At 39.1% G+C, this 16,210-nt stretch overlaps 1 protein-coding gene across 6 annotated transcripts in view; it reads left to right on the top strand.

The window, feature by feature from the left end:
- LOC126763448 (MOXD1 homolog 2) overlaps positions 1–16,210 on the top strand; it is a 137,919-nt gene that overhangs the window by 96,721 nt on the left and 24,988 nt on the right. For all 6 annotated transcript variants that reach the window (XM_050480968.1, XM_050480966.1, XM_050480964.1 and 3 more), the window contains 4 exons: positions 8,707–8,982; positions 9,038–9,223; positions 11,988–12,183; positions 13,619–13,788. In XM_050480968.1, coding sequence (XP_050336925.1) covers positions 8,707–8,982; positions 9,038–9,223; positions 11,988–12,183; positions 13,619–13,788 — 828 coding nt within the window. The remainder of the gene's footprint in view (positions 1–8,706; positions 8,983–9,037; positions 9,224–11,987; positions 12,184–13,618; positions 13,789–16,210) is intronic.

The raw sequence follows: 16,210 nt of genomic DNA, 5'->3' as shown, positions 1-16,210 counted from the left end.
ATGTTTTGGAAACATTAGCACGGAGTCCAGAAATAAAGACAATTAAAAAATTTTGGAGCTATCTTGGCCCAAAAGTTCGTCAGCACAGCATTTCTAATAAGTAGGACGTGAATAGATTATCACTGGAAGAGTTAGCTTTTGTCCACTGTATACGGCATATACAGCGTCTACTAATAGTGATGATGGCGGCCATGTTTTAGGATTTTGTGTCAAATTTTGTCAGCATGTGCAGTAAATTTGATCATTTCACTTTGGTACAATCTCTTGTGCAATATACGTAATTGCATTCCCAAAAATTGATCGTTCGGTGCGAATTGTTGTATGGCGGTATTATCGAGCCTTATTTTTGTCGAAATGACGCAGGAAATGCCGAGGGTTATAATATGATGCTGACCGACTTTTTCTGGGAATTTGGGGAAATCGATCTCTATTTCCAACAAGATGGCGTGCAAAGTTTGACGACTCATTAACTTGGAGAAATGCGCCAAGATCAAGCGATTTAAAGCCTCTAGAATAATTTCTCTGGGTGTATGTTAAGTCAGAGGCTTACGCCAATCAACCAACCAATATGAAGACAACACGCGTGTATATACATAGATACAGCCAAAGTTCCACCCGAAATGCTGGGCCGGCCATCGAAATTAAGTACTTTGTATAAGTACTCATTTATGCACATACTTATGTATGTAAATATTGCTTTTCTGACTAAATCCAAAATTGTATGTCCACAACTGTCCTGCTCTCATATTTCATGCAATAAATTAATTTTATAGAAAAAAGCGTAAGGCGTAAAACGCAGAAGTCAAACCTCATATGCCAATTTAGCAACCGCGCAATCTGGAAAAGTTAACAAAATAGGAACGAATGTCTAAACATAGAGGGTGAGAACGAATGGGTGGACGGTTATGGCAAATAACTTTTGCGCACTAAGTACTCGTACAGCGAAAGTGCTGCAATAAAATATGTCAATTTGATTTCACCCAACTATACAAGCAATAACGTTGGAGTCCTAAAACCCCAACTCCTTCAAACACTGCTCGGCATTACAGCCACTTAATGAAGCGCATACAGCGTGACTAATGCTTGAAGTGATTGCACAAAAAATCCAATTCCCTTTTCACTTGTATTTAGTGGCCAAGTAGTGCACATAGAAAGAGCAAAAAGCACGGCCTGGCACCAACCCCTATCCTCCATGAACCAAATTCAGTTCAACCCAGTCTCCGTGCTCCATGCTTTTATATGTTGGCGCAACTTTTTTGCAAGAGTAAACAGCTAAATAAATTTGTCTCGCGGAGAGTTTCAATATGGAATATTTTTCCTGGCTTAAAGGGATAATGGACAAAAATTGTAATTTATGTACATCACCATATTCTCGGAGCGTGTGGTTGGGCGTTGTATCCGTATTGACTACTTTGATTCGCAAAAGCTTCTTCGAGTGAAACAGACTAAAACCGTAACGGAAAATCAAATCAATTAACAAAATTACTTGCTAACTTACAAACATACAATTAGAAAAATTGCTTTCATCTGAGATTTAAATTTGCATTTTCCTTCGCACTGCGACGGATGGAACACAATTATAAACTTTCACAGTTAATGTGAAATATTAGAAATACAAACAAGCAAAAACTGGATATATTTGAAACTGTTGCCGAAAGTTTTTATTTAGTTGTGAAAGCATCATGTTTGGAATGGGTCTACCTCATTCCATACGGCAGACACCCGGTTTAAATACTAAGTTTTGAATCATGCCCGAGATATTACTCTATTGATCATATTTGTCCTGAGGGAGGGTTCGTACCCATTACTATAATTTTTATTAGGCAATGACAGTCTTCTTCTTCTTCATTGGCGTAGATACCGCTTACGCGGTTATAGCCGACTTTACAACAGCGCGCCAGTCGTTCTTCCTTTTCGCTCTTAAGCGCCAATTGGAGGTTCCAAGTGTAGCTAGGTCCTTCTTCACTTGGTCTTTCCAGGTCTTCCTCTTCCTCTGCTACCCCCGGCGGTTATAGCGTCGCATACTTTCAGAGCTGGAGTGTTTTCGTCCATACGTACGACATGACCTAGCCAGCGCAGCCGCTGTCTCTTGATTCGCTGAACTATTTCAATGTCGTCGTATATCTTGTACAGCTCATCGTTCCATCGAATACGGTATTCGTCGTGGCCAACTCGCAAATTACCGTAAATCTTTCGCAGAACCTTTCTCTCGAAAACTCTTAAGGCCGACTCATCAGTTGTTATCATCGTCCATGCGTACGGTGCACCGTATAGCAGAACGGAATTATTTTCTCCAGCAGCAGATTGAAGAAGTCGCACGATAGGGAGTCGGCTTTTCTGAAACCTCGTTTGGTATCGAATCTCTCGGAGAAGTCCTTACCGATCCTGACGGAGCTTTTGGTACTGCTCAACGTCAGTTTACACAGCCGTATTAGTTTTGCGGGGGGACAGCTCCTTTTCGTGCTGTCGAAAGCAGCTTTGAAATCGACGAAGAGGTAGTGTGTGTCGATTCTCTTCTCGCGGGTCTTTTCCAGGTCTAAAGCCAGCGGGTTGATTTGCCAGGTCTAAAGCCACACTGATAAGGTCCAATCAGTTTGCTGACGATGGGCTTTAATCTATCACACAATACGCTCGATAGAACCTTTTACGCGATGTTGAGGAGGCTTATCCCATGGTAGTTGGCGCAGATTATGGGGTCTCCCTTTTTGTGAATTGGACAGAGCACACTTAAATTCCAATCGTTGGGCATGCTTTCGTCTGACCATATTTTACAAAGAAGTTGATGTGTGCTCCTTACCAGTTCTTCGCCGCCCCCGCCGCTTTGTTGTTCTTCAGACGGGCAATTGCTATTCCAACTTCTTCATGGTCAGGCAATGAAACATCTGCTCCATCGTCATCGATTGGGGAATCGGGTTCGCCTTCTCCTGGCGTTATGCTTTCACTGTCATTCAGCAGGCTGGATAAGTGTTCCTTCCATAATTTTAGTATGCTCTGAGCATCGGTTACCAGATCACCTCTGGGGGTTCTACAAGAGTATGCTCCGGTACTGAAACCTTCTGTTAGTCGCCGCATATTTTCGTAGAATTTTCAAGCATTACCACAGTCAGCCTGCTTGTCAATCTCTTCATACTCACATATTTCGGCCTCTCTCTCTTTTTCTGTCTGCATATGCGTGTCGCTTCCCTCTTCAACTCTCGGTATCTATCCTATCCCGCACGTGTTGTGGTCGATCGTAACGTTGCGAGGTAGGCAGTCTTTTTTTTCTCCGCTACGAAAACCAATGGTTTCGTATGCAGGAGATCGAAACGCCGTCCCACAGTTCCCTTATACCGAGTTGTTGACGAGTGCTCTCAGAGAGCAGGAGTGCAAGTCGAGTAGAAAATCGTTCGGCTGTCTATTGTGATTGCAACTTCTCGACGTCGAACCTTCCTTGTGACTTGCATATGTGCGGTTTTCCAAAAGGCCCATGATTCGCGGGTGCGAATCTTGGCTGCGACAAGATAGTGGTCCGAGTCGATGTTAAAACCTCAGAGCATACACACATCTAAAACAGACGGAGACAGCCAAGAAGCTTAATGAATTTTTGTATACTGGAATCTATTACTACAGATAACCATATTTCGGGCCCCGGCGAAGTCGATCAGCCTCAACCCATTTGGGGATGTTTCATTGTGGAGGCTGAATTTACCGACTGTTGTGCCAAAGATACCATCCTGGCGTTAAAGTCGCCAAACACAATTTAGACATCGGCGACGGCGTCTCTCTCCCACCATAAATCCCACACCACTGGGCCAACGGTAGTAAATGCCACAAGGACCTGCTCGCCTCAGTCGCATTTCTTGGACGGCGGTGATATCAGCCTTTATTTTCATGAGAACATCAACCAGCTGGGCAGCGGCAATCTTACTAAATATATAACAATTTTTTTTTATATTTATTTATTTTCGAAATTGCTCTAATTTACTTAACTGAAGAAAGCTAAGTAAAAATATTTTATTTGCAGAGCATTTGCTTTTGAGCAGTCAGATGCCCAAATATAATTACTTATATACGTAAGTTGCATTTTATATTTCGGAATTCTATAACGCAAACAATTTTTAATTATCGAAAACACTAAATTTTTTTTTCAAAATATTCTCCATTGAGATCTATACACTTTTGCATGCGTTTGAACCAATTGTCGAAGCACTTTCCACTCTCATTGCGGTATCTCCAAAACATGCGTTCTGAATGCATCAACCGCCTCTTCAGGTGTCGAAAAACGTTAACCTCTTAGTTTATTTTTTATGAACGGAAATAAAAACCAGTCATTCAGTGCCAAGTCAGGACTATACGGAGGATGACTCATCTAATTGATGCTTTGAGTACACAAAAATGCTGTTGTTTCAGTCGATGTGAGAGCTAGCATTGGCGTGGTGAATTCGTCTTCGGCGGTTAGTTTTCCTGATTTCTTGAAAGACAACTGGCAAAAAAATGGTTGTTTATCACTCAGAATTTACTGTTATGCGTTGTTCCACCGGTATGGCTGCGACATGTCCAATTTTTCCAAAAAAAAAACCGGCAACGAATATCGCATTTTGCTAACATCTCTTTCGACCAATCGACACGAGTTTTTATTTGAGCGATTGACACATTGTGTGGGACTCAACGTGAACAAATTTTTTACAGTAAAATGTTCATACAATGTTGAATGTATGCTAGTCCCACTAATGTCCATAGTTGTCTCAATCTCACTATAGGTAACATGACCATCTTGCAATATCAGCTTGCGCACAGCATCAATAGTTTCCAGAACAAAAATTGACTTTTTACGACATTCACAAAATTCGTCTTGGAGTTATTCACGCCCTCGATTGGATTCACCATACCATCGATGAACACTGGTCTTTGATGGCGTTTCATCGGCAAAAATTTAATTAAGTTCATTAGTGCACTGTTGCCGTTGATTTAACATACGTCAAAAGTTGTAAAAAAATAATTGCTAGAAAATGTTCGCCGTTTAATTCTATTTATGGCCGAGATGCATATTTCAAGTTACCGTAACACAACTAGTAGTCCTGTTTGCAACTTTATGTTGGCAAATCCCGAAATATAAAAGGTAACCTACGTATAATTAAGCAGCGTAATGTTTCTACGAAGTAACTAAGTTGAGTTAAGCAATTGAGGGTAGAGCCACCGGCATTATTCGCTTTCGCCGTTGGAGTAAGCCAGCATAACCATCACTAGAACTCGTCGAGCCCGACAGTTGCGTTGAAGTTGACAGCAATAAAAGCAACACCATCCTTTCGGCCATTAAATCCTGTCGGTCTTTAGTCACGATAACTGCCGCAGCCACAACTGGTCATGGCTTGTTTGTTTTCATTAATTTTTGGTTGTTACCTCATGATGTTTTCACCTCGACATAACGTCTCCTCCCTTTGCTTTCATTTCAATTCATTCATTCCGCACAACGGTTTTTTTAATCGCGTTATTTTTACTTGTGTACAAGTTTTTTTTGAACACTTGAATTGTTTTGTGTTACCATTGCTTGTCCAATCTCTTATATACGGTACACACAGGTGCTAGACAACGTACTCATTTACAGGCACATACATACATATAAGCTTTAGTGAAAACCACGACCGCATTTGTCTTTCCCCACCTACTCCTCACAGTAATGGCTTTTGTACTTTCATCCACACATTGCATACATGTGGAACTCATCATCCACCCATTTCCTCTTGACCGTGCTCTTTCGTTCTCTGGTCACTTTAACGCCAAAGTTAATACGGATCGGCCGGAATATGCGCGAGCGACGCTCCAGGGGGTCGTGTTGAATTGTTAATTAAAGTATTGTGAAAATGGACAAGCAACAAATGTTGAGCGGCTAGTCAATAGTCGGAACCACTGTTAATGCACAACATGCACAACACTACAGTCACACTTAACAGCGCCACATGGGGCACTTAGACGTAATGGATTCAAATGGCTTCTCAAATGTACTCGGTCACACTGTAAAACAAGGTAATGACGAATGTACCGATGTTCCAAAGTCTAAATAGTGAAAGCTATATACATATGTACATAAACGTGAATATAACGGGTGTTGTTTTTAGGCACGTAGCTTTCAAGAAGAAATTAATATAATATAATTTAATGTTAGGACCCAGAATTTAACTTGGTTATACAGATTAGTATCTCGGGCTTATCTGCATAGACTAGCGACTTCACACAACTCAACCAAAAATAGTCCAGCGGTGTTAAGCCACACGATCTTGTCAATCATTAAATTGATCGTTTCATTGGCTGTATGGCATCTTGTTGGAACCAAGGGTCGCCCACATCAACATCCTACACGAAAAGTCATTCATCGTTACTACAAGGTGCTTTCCATAGTAAACAGGACTTAAAAAAAAAACAGAACAAACGGTTTTTTCGCCAAAACCAATTTATTTTATTCAAAATAGTCTCTTTCTGCTTCAATAGAGCTTTTTTCACAAACACCAAACGCGTGTCGAACGATTGTTTTAGCTCGTTGGGGCGGGTGCAAGCCTTTTGAATGGTCTCAAGGTCTGCATAAGGCTTTCCTTTCATAGGCAAATGCATTTTTCCGAAGAGGAAGAAGTCGCACCGTGATCGTCATTCTTCACGACCACTTTGAAAACGTTGAAACCACCCTGCACTCTGCTACGGGATAGGCAATCATCGCCATAGTCGTGTTTCATCAATTGAAACGTTTCGGTAAAAGTTTTACCAATTTTAAAACAAAATTCAATGTTGGCTCTTTGTTTTTCGCACCGATAACACAAGTATACTGACACTTAAAACGCAATAACTTCACTCCCAATCGATGAAATGTCATGAAATTCTCACTGGACAATCGATAAAGATAGCAGATTCTAACGCACCAGTCGTAGATGGCGCCACCAGGTGGCGCTAGATTCAAAAAGTCCTATTTACTTTGGAAAACATCTTGTAGACCTTGACTTTGTCGATTTGTGAGGGTCTCTTTAATACCACAGCGGGCCAGCTTTCAAAGTTGTCCAAGTGAGACCCCTATTAGGTTCCTTGCACTGATAATTTATTGAAATGCATAGCGGAATTTAAAATATCGATAATTTTGTCAGCTGCTTGATGGTCTTTCTACATTCTTTTGCAGTTCACTGATTTCAGCTAAATTTTGATATCTGCTACAAATATTGACATTAAAAAGTGTTCGTTAAACCCAATTAAGTACTAGTTAACTAATATTTATATTTAGAAACGGAACGGGTTCACGAAGTTTGTAACAACCAGAAGGAAACTTCGGAGAGCGTATAAAGTACGGGTATATAATGGTTTGTCAAAAAAGTCTTGCGGTATTTTTATTGATTTTTTTTATTTTTTTATTGAAATTTAAATGAATTTTTGATGACTCATGCCCAGCTCTTGACCGATGCTACGGCTGCTACTATGCCGGTCTCTTTCGACCAATTCAGCGATTTTATCGCAATTTTCGACGACAGGCCTTCCGGAGCGTGGCGCATCTTCGACCACCTCTACACCAGAACGAAAACGTTGAAACCATCGTTGTGCGGTGGAAATGGAAACTGTATCGGGTCCATAAACTGCACAAATTTTATTGGCGGCTTGAGATGCATTTTTGCCTTTATCGTAGTAGTACTGTAAAATATGCCGTATTTTCTCTTTATTTTGCTCCATGTTTGCGACGCTATAACTCACGAACGACTTAAAAGAAACGACAATCAATCAAACAGGTGTTAGCGCGTGAAATGAGCTTTCAAAAAGATATAGCATGACCCGATGCGACGAATAAAACTTGAACTACGCGCTTTCAGCGCCAACTAGCGCAAATACCGCAAGACTTTTTTGACAACCTATTATGTATAACATCAGATCAGTGAGCCCCACTGACAAAAAAATAAAATTCCACATAATTTAATACAAATAGATTACTTTTGAATAAATACAAACATACCAAAGCTTAATTCATTTTTCCATATACTTGTTATCATCCTCGGCTGAGACGTCCTTTATTGCCTTCGGCGAATGACTTTGATTGGCTTCAATGGACTTTACTCTCGTTTCGAGTTTGGCCAAAAAGTCAGTCACAATCACGCTAGAATGTGACGAAATATTATCGTAGTGAAAAATCCATGAATTTTCTGCCTACAAATCCGATCGTTTATGGAGTATTGCTTCATGTAGACGCCTCAAACCGGACAAGTAGTATTTCGTATTAACCTACACCACGATAATCAAAGAAATCGATGAGCATCGTCTCGATTTTTCACCGATCAAAGTGGTTTTTTCGATTTCGACTTATTTTTGGAGTGGTATTCGCTAGATTGTTGAACAATTTATATGTAATATTAATAAACCCACGTTTGGTACAAGCCTAGCGTTGATATCTTTATGTTTAGTAGATTCACACAAGATGTTGGGGTACTTTGCTGTCTCTCTGATGCCAACATGTCAATTTTCAAGCACTGTTTCTTTAACTTTATCGTTATTAACAGGGTTTGATGAACGACTCTCCTGAGGCAAGTTTTCAAAGACTTCACGACCTTCATTGAATACGTTGTACCCTTCAAATACTTGTAAATAATAGTACATTAAAAACAATAACAAAACCAAATGATGTCACAATAGATATAAACTAAGTTTCAGTGCTCATTTCGTTTAATCATTTAATGTGAATATAATTATTTCATTTTATTTTTTCAGAATAACACTATGCGATTAATTTATATGTATCATAGTCGCGACCCACCTCATGGATCAGTTCAACCTGGGACATTACCTGAACCGGACTCCGCTTTTCGGCCATATCATCCAATGGTTCTTACCCAAAGGGCAGAAATTCAGTTTCGGAAAGATGATCAAACACGGCAAATGGAGCTACGAAATGAAGATGTGGCGCTTCCAAGTGGAGATAGCACATTATCCTGGTGCAAAATGTTCAAGTTAGAGGATATCAATCGAAAACACCACCTTATTCGAGTATGCAATATCTATAAATTCGTCTAATTTCATGTAATACCATTTGACCTTCCAGTACGAACCAATATATGACTCGACGTCCAGTGTACATTATTTACAACAAATTACGCTGTATGAATGCCAGGGATCCCAGGCAGAGCTTGAGAAAATGGCACGAGAGCAGGGACGACAATGTATAGGCAATCGGGATATGCCTTTAGCCTGCAATGCCATTGTTGCATCATGGTCACGCGGTTCGGAGGTAAGTTCAATTAAGTGTTGTTGATTTAATATTTCGACGATGTATGGTGTCATCTTTTAAGTTAATTTTCACTAATTACTCGTACTCACAGTTACGTTGGATCTATCTATGTACATCTATTTCACAATTTTGACAAACGAACGCTATTTGTGTTCTTTACAGTAACTTAAAATAGTCATCTCGGTCAAAAAATGGAACCAAATCGCGAACATTTTCACATGATTATTAGGTATTTACAACTTTCGACGTAAATTAACTCAGCAACAGTACTTCGATGAACTTAATTCAATTTTTGACGATGAAGCGCAATCATTACCATGGATGAAATTTAATGAATCCAATAGAGGTCGCATAGTACCCCAAAATGATTTTCGTTAGGGTCACTGTGCGCAAACTGATATTGCAAGGTTGTCACGTGACCTATCGTGAGATTGAAACAACAAACAAGTGCAGCAAGGTCTTTCCCCAACTGATCCCTCCAACGGAGTGGAGGTCTTTCCCTTCCCTGCTTTCACCAGCGAGTACTGAACCGAAAACCTTCAAGCTGAAGTGTTCTATTCCTTGCATACCACATGACCTAGACAGCGCAGCCGCTGTATCTTATATCTTGATTCTATCTGAGCTATACAACATACGTCAATGTCGCCGTATAACTCCTACAACTCATCGTTCCATCATTGTTGCCAATGCGCAAAGACCCATAATTTTCCGCAGAACCTTTCTCTCCAACACTCCTAACGCCGACTCATCAGATCATGAGGAACTGTAGATTGAAAAGATTGTTCACATTGGATCCCACAAAATTTGTTAATCACTCAAAAAAAGATTCGTGTCCATTAATCGAGAGAAATGTTAAAACAAATGCGATAGCGGTTCTTTGAAAAGCGTCTATAACATCGTGGCAAGTGATGGATCACAATTTATCACAAAGATACTATTAGAACACCACAAACCAGTAAATTCTGAGTGTAGGCAACCATTTGTGTGTCAGTTGTCCTTCGAGAAATCAGAAAAGCTAACGAAGACAGGTTACTCTCCACCACGACAATGCGAGCTCTTACATGTAGACTGCAGCAATGACTTTGTAAGGTACGGTTGATGCGATTAGAACACCTGTGACACATCTCCAATCAATCAGAGCAAAAATACTTCGACAATTGGTTCAAATGCATGCAAAAGTCTATAGATCTGAATGGAGAATATTTTAAAAACAATAAATTTTTGTTCTTCTTATAACGGGTGATCCAAGTAGAGGTACTTTTTTCAATAGTCTTTTTTGACAAATCACGCGTGTTTATTGGATAATATTCGACCATGTCCAGCACTCAGTGTAGAAAATATATGTAGTAGCCGTAGCTGAGGGTGTTCACGAAGACCGTGGAGTCTCCACTCGGTGACGTTCGCAGCAACTTGGACTGACATATGGAACGACTTGGCACATTTTATGACGAGATTTAAAATATAAAACGCACAAAAGGCAAATTGTGCAAGAAATGAAGCTGCTCGACTTTCCAATGAGACATAGCTTCGCTCCATGAAAAGTATCCAAGAAGATCAAACGTTTTCGAGCCAAATTTTGTTCAGCAGTGAGGCTCGTTTCTGGTTCAATGGGTATGTAGACATATAAAATTGCCGCATTTAGGACAAAGAGTAACCTGAAGAAATTCAAGAGCTCACATTTCTCCTAGAAAAAACGACGGTTTTGTGGGTCGGTGGAATCATCGGTTCATATTTCTTCAAAAATGGTGCCAGTGAGAACGTAACCGTCAATGGCGACTGTTATCGCGCCATAATAACCGGCTATTCGATGCCTAAAATTGAAGTTCGTGACCTCGGCATCATTTGGTTTCAACAAGACGGCGCCACTTCTCACACATCGCATCAATGAATGGATTTATTGAGAGAACACTTCGGTGAGCAGATAATTTTACGTTTTGGGCCGGTCAACTAGCCACCAGGATCTTTTGATATCACACCGTTACACTTTTTCTTGTGGGAAATTTCAAAGCTTAAAGTCTATGCGGACAATCCCGCTTCGATTCAGGCCTTAGAGCAAATCATCCCGCATTTTATTAGCCAGTTAATAGTTGAAATGCTCGAACGAGCCATCAAAAATTAGACTTAACGAATGGACCACCTGAGACGTAGCCGCGGCCAACATTTGAGAGAGATAATCTTCAAAAAATAAATGCAAAAGAATGTTCTTTCGAATGATAATAAACATTCGCCATTAAATTTGAAATTTCTGTGTTTCTTCTTTATAAAGGTAGAGAACTTCGATGGATCACCCGTTCAAGGTGTTCCCTAAAGTTTTATTTGGCTAATAATTTAACTAAGTGCTTTTCTATATTTTATTTATGGTATAGCTTGCGAAATTGGAAATATTTCCTGGAAATATTCATGTTTTGAGTCAGTTATTACTGCATTTATGTTAATCTGTTTATTTCATTACAAAGAGTCTCTGTTGCAAGCAATAAAGATTTGTGGTTAAATATAATGTGATCAAATTGAAAGGTGAATTTTGTCCATTTCATTGTAATCCCCTCCAGCTGCAATACACTTATGCCAACGAATTTTTATATAATTAATAAATCAGTAAAGCTATGTGTGTAAATATAAAAATGAAAATGTAAACAAAATAAACTCTGGGTGCTCTACATTATATAATGAGTAATTAGTTAAATGGTATTCCGTCATATTGAGTTTCTACTTTAGTGGAAATGTGGTTTTACAGAAATCTTAATGCTGTCCCTCTATTTCACAGGGCTTTACTTTTCCGGAGGATGCTGGCTACCCGATCGATTCTCATGCTGCCAAATACTATCTTATGGAAACTCACTACAACAATTTGCAGCCCGATAATTTTCAAAGCTACAGTCGACAAATGGCTGACAACTCCGGACTAAGGATTTACTTCACCCATGTACTGCGTCCGAATGACGCTGGCATACTTTCAATTGGTAATTATGCAATAACTTAAAAGCACTTTTTAGTGGGATGATTGTCAATAGAGAAATACTGATTATGTTGAAGAATATGTAGTACATTCGGGCATTACAAATGCTATATAGATGAGTAACTGCTGACGAACACGAAAGGCAATCACTCATCAAACCGGTGCCGTGCTATGAAATCTGCCCCGAAATCGCTTTGCTTACAGCGCAATGACAACACTTAAAATAACATATAATAAAGGCGAATGTAAAGAAGGGATATTACATTATACCGCCTACTTATTGCCCTGTGCTTGCGTTCTTAATTTCATGTGCACTGAAATAAAATCGTCAGAATCGACAGCAATAACAATTTTCCTTTAGTTTTTATACAATTGAAAATATTGTTGTTGCTTTTATAGTTGGTTGGTTACCTGGCCTGACACGCAATCCCATTCCACAGCTCTCGAGTTGGCGCACATTTCGCCGCCCCAGCTGTACACCGAAGCTCCACATTGTGGGCGCGTAGCCCGGAAGCCACAACAGCATTGGACCAAATGGCATAGACAATGGCTATACTGTCCAACATGCTACGGCGCCATAGACAGACTTACATTTGCCAGAAAAAAAGTGTAGTACCTAGACTGATTCATTCTGTGTTCCTATCATAACCACTTACATGTTTTTTTTCAACTTTATTGCTTACACATACATACATCCATATAAACACTTGGCTGCCATACATGCCAAAAGAACAAACATATGAACATACATACATACATACATACATCTATAAAAGGTAAGTTTGGCGCGGAAATTATACTTAGTGCAATTGCACCTGGCCAACCCTGGATATTTTTGCGCGATATCTCGTCAAAAGTATGTACAACCGAATTTATATTTCATGCTGTGCTTTCGTGCACGTCAATCGAAATTCGCATTAAAAAACACGAAAGGATACTTTTGTTGTGGTATTACGCGAGTTCGGAGCGTCGAAATTGGAAAATTGAAATGGAAATTGTAATGGGAATCAACGTGCGCATGGTGAGGTGGCAAAGTGGCAATGGATATGAAAATAAAATTTCACTACGGTCAACAAATATTGTACTAAAAATAAAAGTAAATTACTCAAGTGTACCGATGGATAACTTATTGTTGTATGTATCCGTATGGGGTACTGTTAATACATATTTTAAATAGAGTCAATCGATATTTTCTTTGCCGAATCATTTGACTGTCATTTGAAATATACTATATAAGAGGAACACAACCATATAAATCCTCTTCAAAAGGCATAAAATAAGCACTTCATTCAGATTCATTGAAGAAACCCTCATTTCTCTAAAGTTTTACGTTGAAACTCGGAAACATTCTTCCTAATTAAGACAGACACCATTTTACGAGACTCTGTGATAAATTCAAAAACTTAGCACCATATTTATATCTCGCAACTTTTTTTCAGGTCTGGATCCAAATTGGCGACACATAATTCCACCCGGTCAAAGGGAAGTAATCTCTGAAGGGCAGTGTATTGAGGATTGTACAGCCTACGCTTTTCCTGCTCAGGGCATAAGCATTTTTGCGGTGATGATGCGTACACACCAAATCGGCAAAAAAGTTAAACTTCGGCAGGTATGGTTGAGATTTTGCATTAATTATTAGTTACAAATTCAAATTGTTACTTCTATACTCTCGCAACATGTTGCACAAAGTATAAAAGTTTTGTTCTCTTAACGGTTATTTGTAACACCTGAAATTAATCGCGTTAGAAGTCGAATTATGTATATACATTACAATTTAATAAAACTATAGTGAAGGTGAGAGTAGGTCAGAAATTAAGATGCAACACAAATCTGTTTAGTGGATTACTGTAGGATGAGGTGCTTGTGGTTAAAAAGTTTTAGAAAGTGGGCGGGTCCCCGCTCTTCATAGGTTTTATGTACATAAATACATATGTACTTCACAAAATTCTTAGACTAACTATATCAACTAAAGGTAATGTTCTAAGTTTATTATTGAAAACTGCTAGAAGAGACTGACTCGCTAACGAAAAATCACAGAGGCCTTAAATTGTACAAAACAGATGGTGGGGAATGTGAGTCGGCGTAAAAGGTTTACAAAATCGGTCTACAACCACGTCTACTTTTCGTATAACACAATTTTAAATTCAAACAGATTTTCACACGTTTCGATCCATAAATAAATACAATTGAGATATTGGAATGAAACATTGCTTAAATAATATTTGGTGTGGCACCCCGACTTTATGAAAGAAATTGAAAGTGAAAAAGTTTCAAGCCACCAGACAACGAAAAAGGACGAAAACGTCGATAATGCACGTAGTTATTTTAACTTTTTTAGAAACTTAGTAGCTGAATTTGAAATGCTAAGACAAATATTTCTATTTGGGAGCCTGACTTCGAAAAAACTTGGTTTGTTTCAAAACCCACAAAGAAAAATAATTATTTCTTTAAAAATAAATAAAACTATGTGAAAGAATATACTTATAAAAACAAATCAAATTCTTAGTTAGTCAGAGAATTCAGTATATTTTGTGTTTCCAATTTTCTGCCAAGGCATCTTGATTCAAATGTCAGAAATGCATCTAATATACATATTTAAGTTTTCCTTTTGCGTTTGTTTGGAAAAAGTGAATTAAGCACCCGTAACTCCCCGTATTTTAAGCTCCTGTCAAAATTTGGATCATTTTCAATAAATTGGTCCATAATTTCAGTTATAGTGTGTCAAATTCTTATTTAGAGACACCATCGAGAGTTCTTTTAGTTCATCATCCAAATCACTCACTCATCTACTGTCAATATTTTTGTTTTCTTCTTCTTGCAAAGTAATTCTTTAAGCTTATCGGTAGAAAAATTAGCTGCTTTCTGGAACTAGCTCTTTGACGTTTTCCACATTTACCTCAACAAATTCAGTTTGTTTAGTTAATTCCATTATTTATTTCACTGTTTCATTCATAATGACAGAATTTCCAATGTCTTCGCTTTTCTCAAACCTGGTCAAGTGTTCCTAAATAACTCTTTATGTTTTCCACAGCATTCATGGTACTGTAGTTTTTTCAAACTTCTCTTATTGATTGCTTATCTTCCCCTTCCATTTGTTCAAAAACATCTGCTGTGATGTTCGCCTCAAGTAATAAGCCTTAAAATTGGACATAACGCCTTGGTCCATAGGTTGGATTTATGTATGTAAGTGTGTATACAGATGCACAATTTCAGGGAATACGGTTTGAAATAAAACAGCATTAAGCAGTAGTATCTAGTTTTATCGCACATCCACACCAGATGGTTGAAGCTCCTTCTCATTATTATTTGTATTAAATCCATCTACCCATCACATCGTGAAGGTAAATGACTGAGATCTTCTAAAACGTCAAGAGGTAAGGAAAAATAATCGTGAGAATTAGCAGCCAGTTCTGCTGCTTCGGCACGCTGATACAGGGTTTGTCCGGAAAGTAATAGGACTGAGGCGATTTAAAAGAATTTATTTAACCAAACGTTACATCTCTTTAAAAACTATCAAAATAGGCTCCCTCTGCGTCGATGCATTTGCAAGCATTGAAGGCGTCTCGAAGGCATTCTCCGGAATAGCCTTGAGAGCCGAGGTGCATGCTGCTTGGATCCCCTCTGTTGTCTCAAAATGCTTGCCTTTCATCGGCCTTTTCAGGCAAGGAAACAAAAAAAAAGTCCGGGGGGCCACATCTGGGCTGTAGGGCGGCTGCGGAAGCGTTGGGATGCCGGGCTAGGTTAGGTAGCTGTTTACAAGAAGTGGGGCGTGAGCCGGGGCGTTGTCGTGGTGCAACTTCCAATCGGCTGCGATGTCTTGTCGGACCTATTACGAGGGCTGCTATATATATTTCTGGCCTAATAATGAAAATAGGAATATTTATCAACGAGAATGGTTTTATTGTTTTTCAAAATATTCTCCATCAAGATTTATACACTTTTGCATGCGCCCAAACCAATTTTCTGATTGAGACACCTCCAAAACATGGTTTTTGAATACTTCAACAGCATCTTCTGGCGACGAAAATCGT

The sequence above is a fragment of the Bactrocera neohumeralis genome, chromosome 6, assembly GCF_024586455.1.
Source record: "Bactrocera neohumeralis isolate Rockhampton chromosome 6, APGP_CSIRO_Bneo_wtdbg2-racon-allhic-juicebox.fasta_v2, whole genome shotgun sequence".
NCBI classification, from domain to species: Eukaryota; Metazoa; Arthropoda; class Insecta; order Diptera; family Tephritidae; genus Bactrocera; species Bactrocera neohumeralis.
This window is presented reverse-complemented; position numbering and strand designations above follow the sequence as displayed.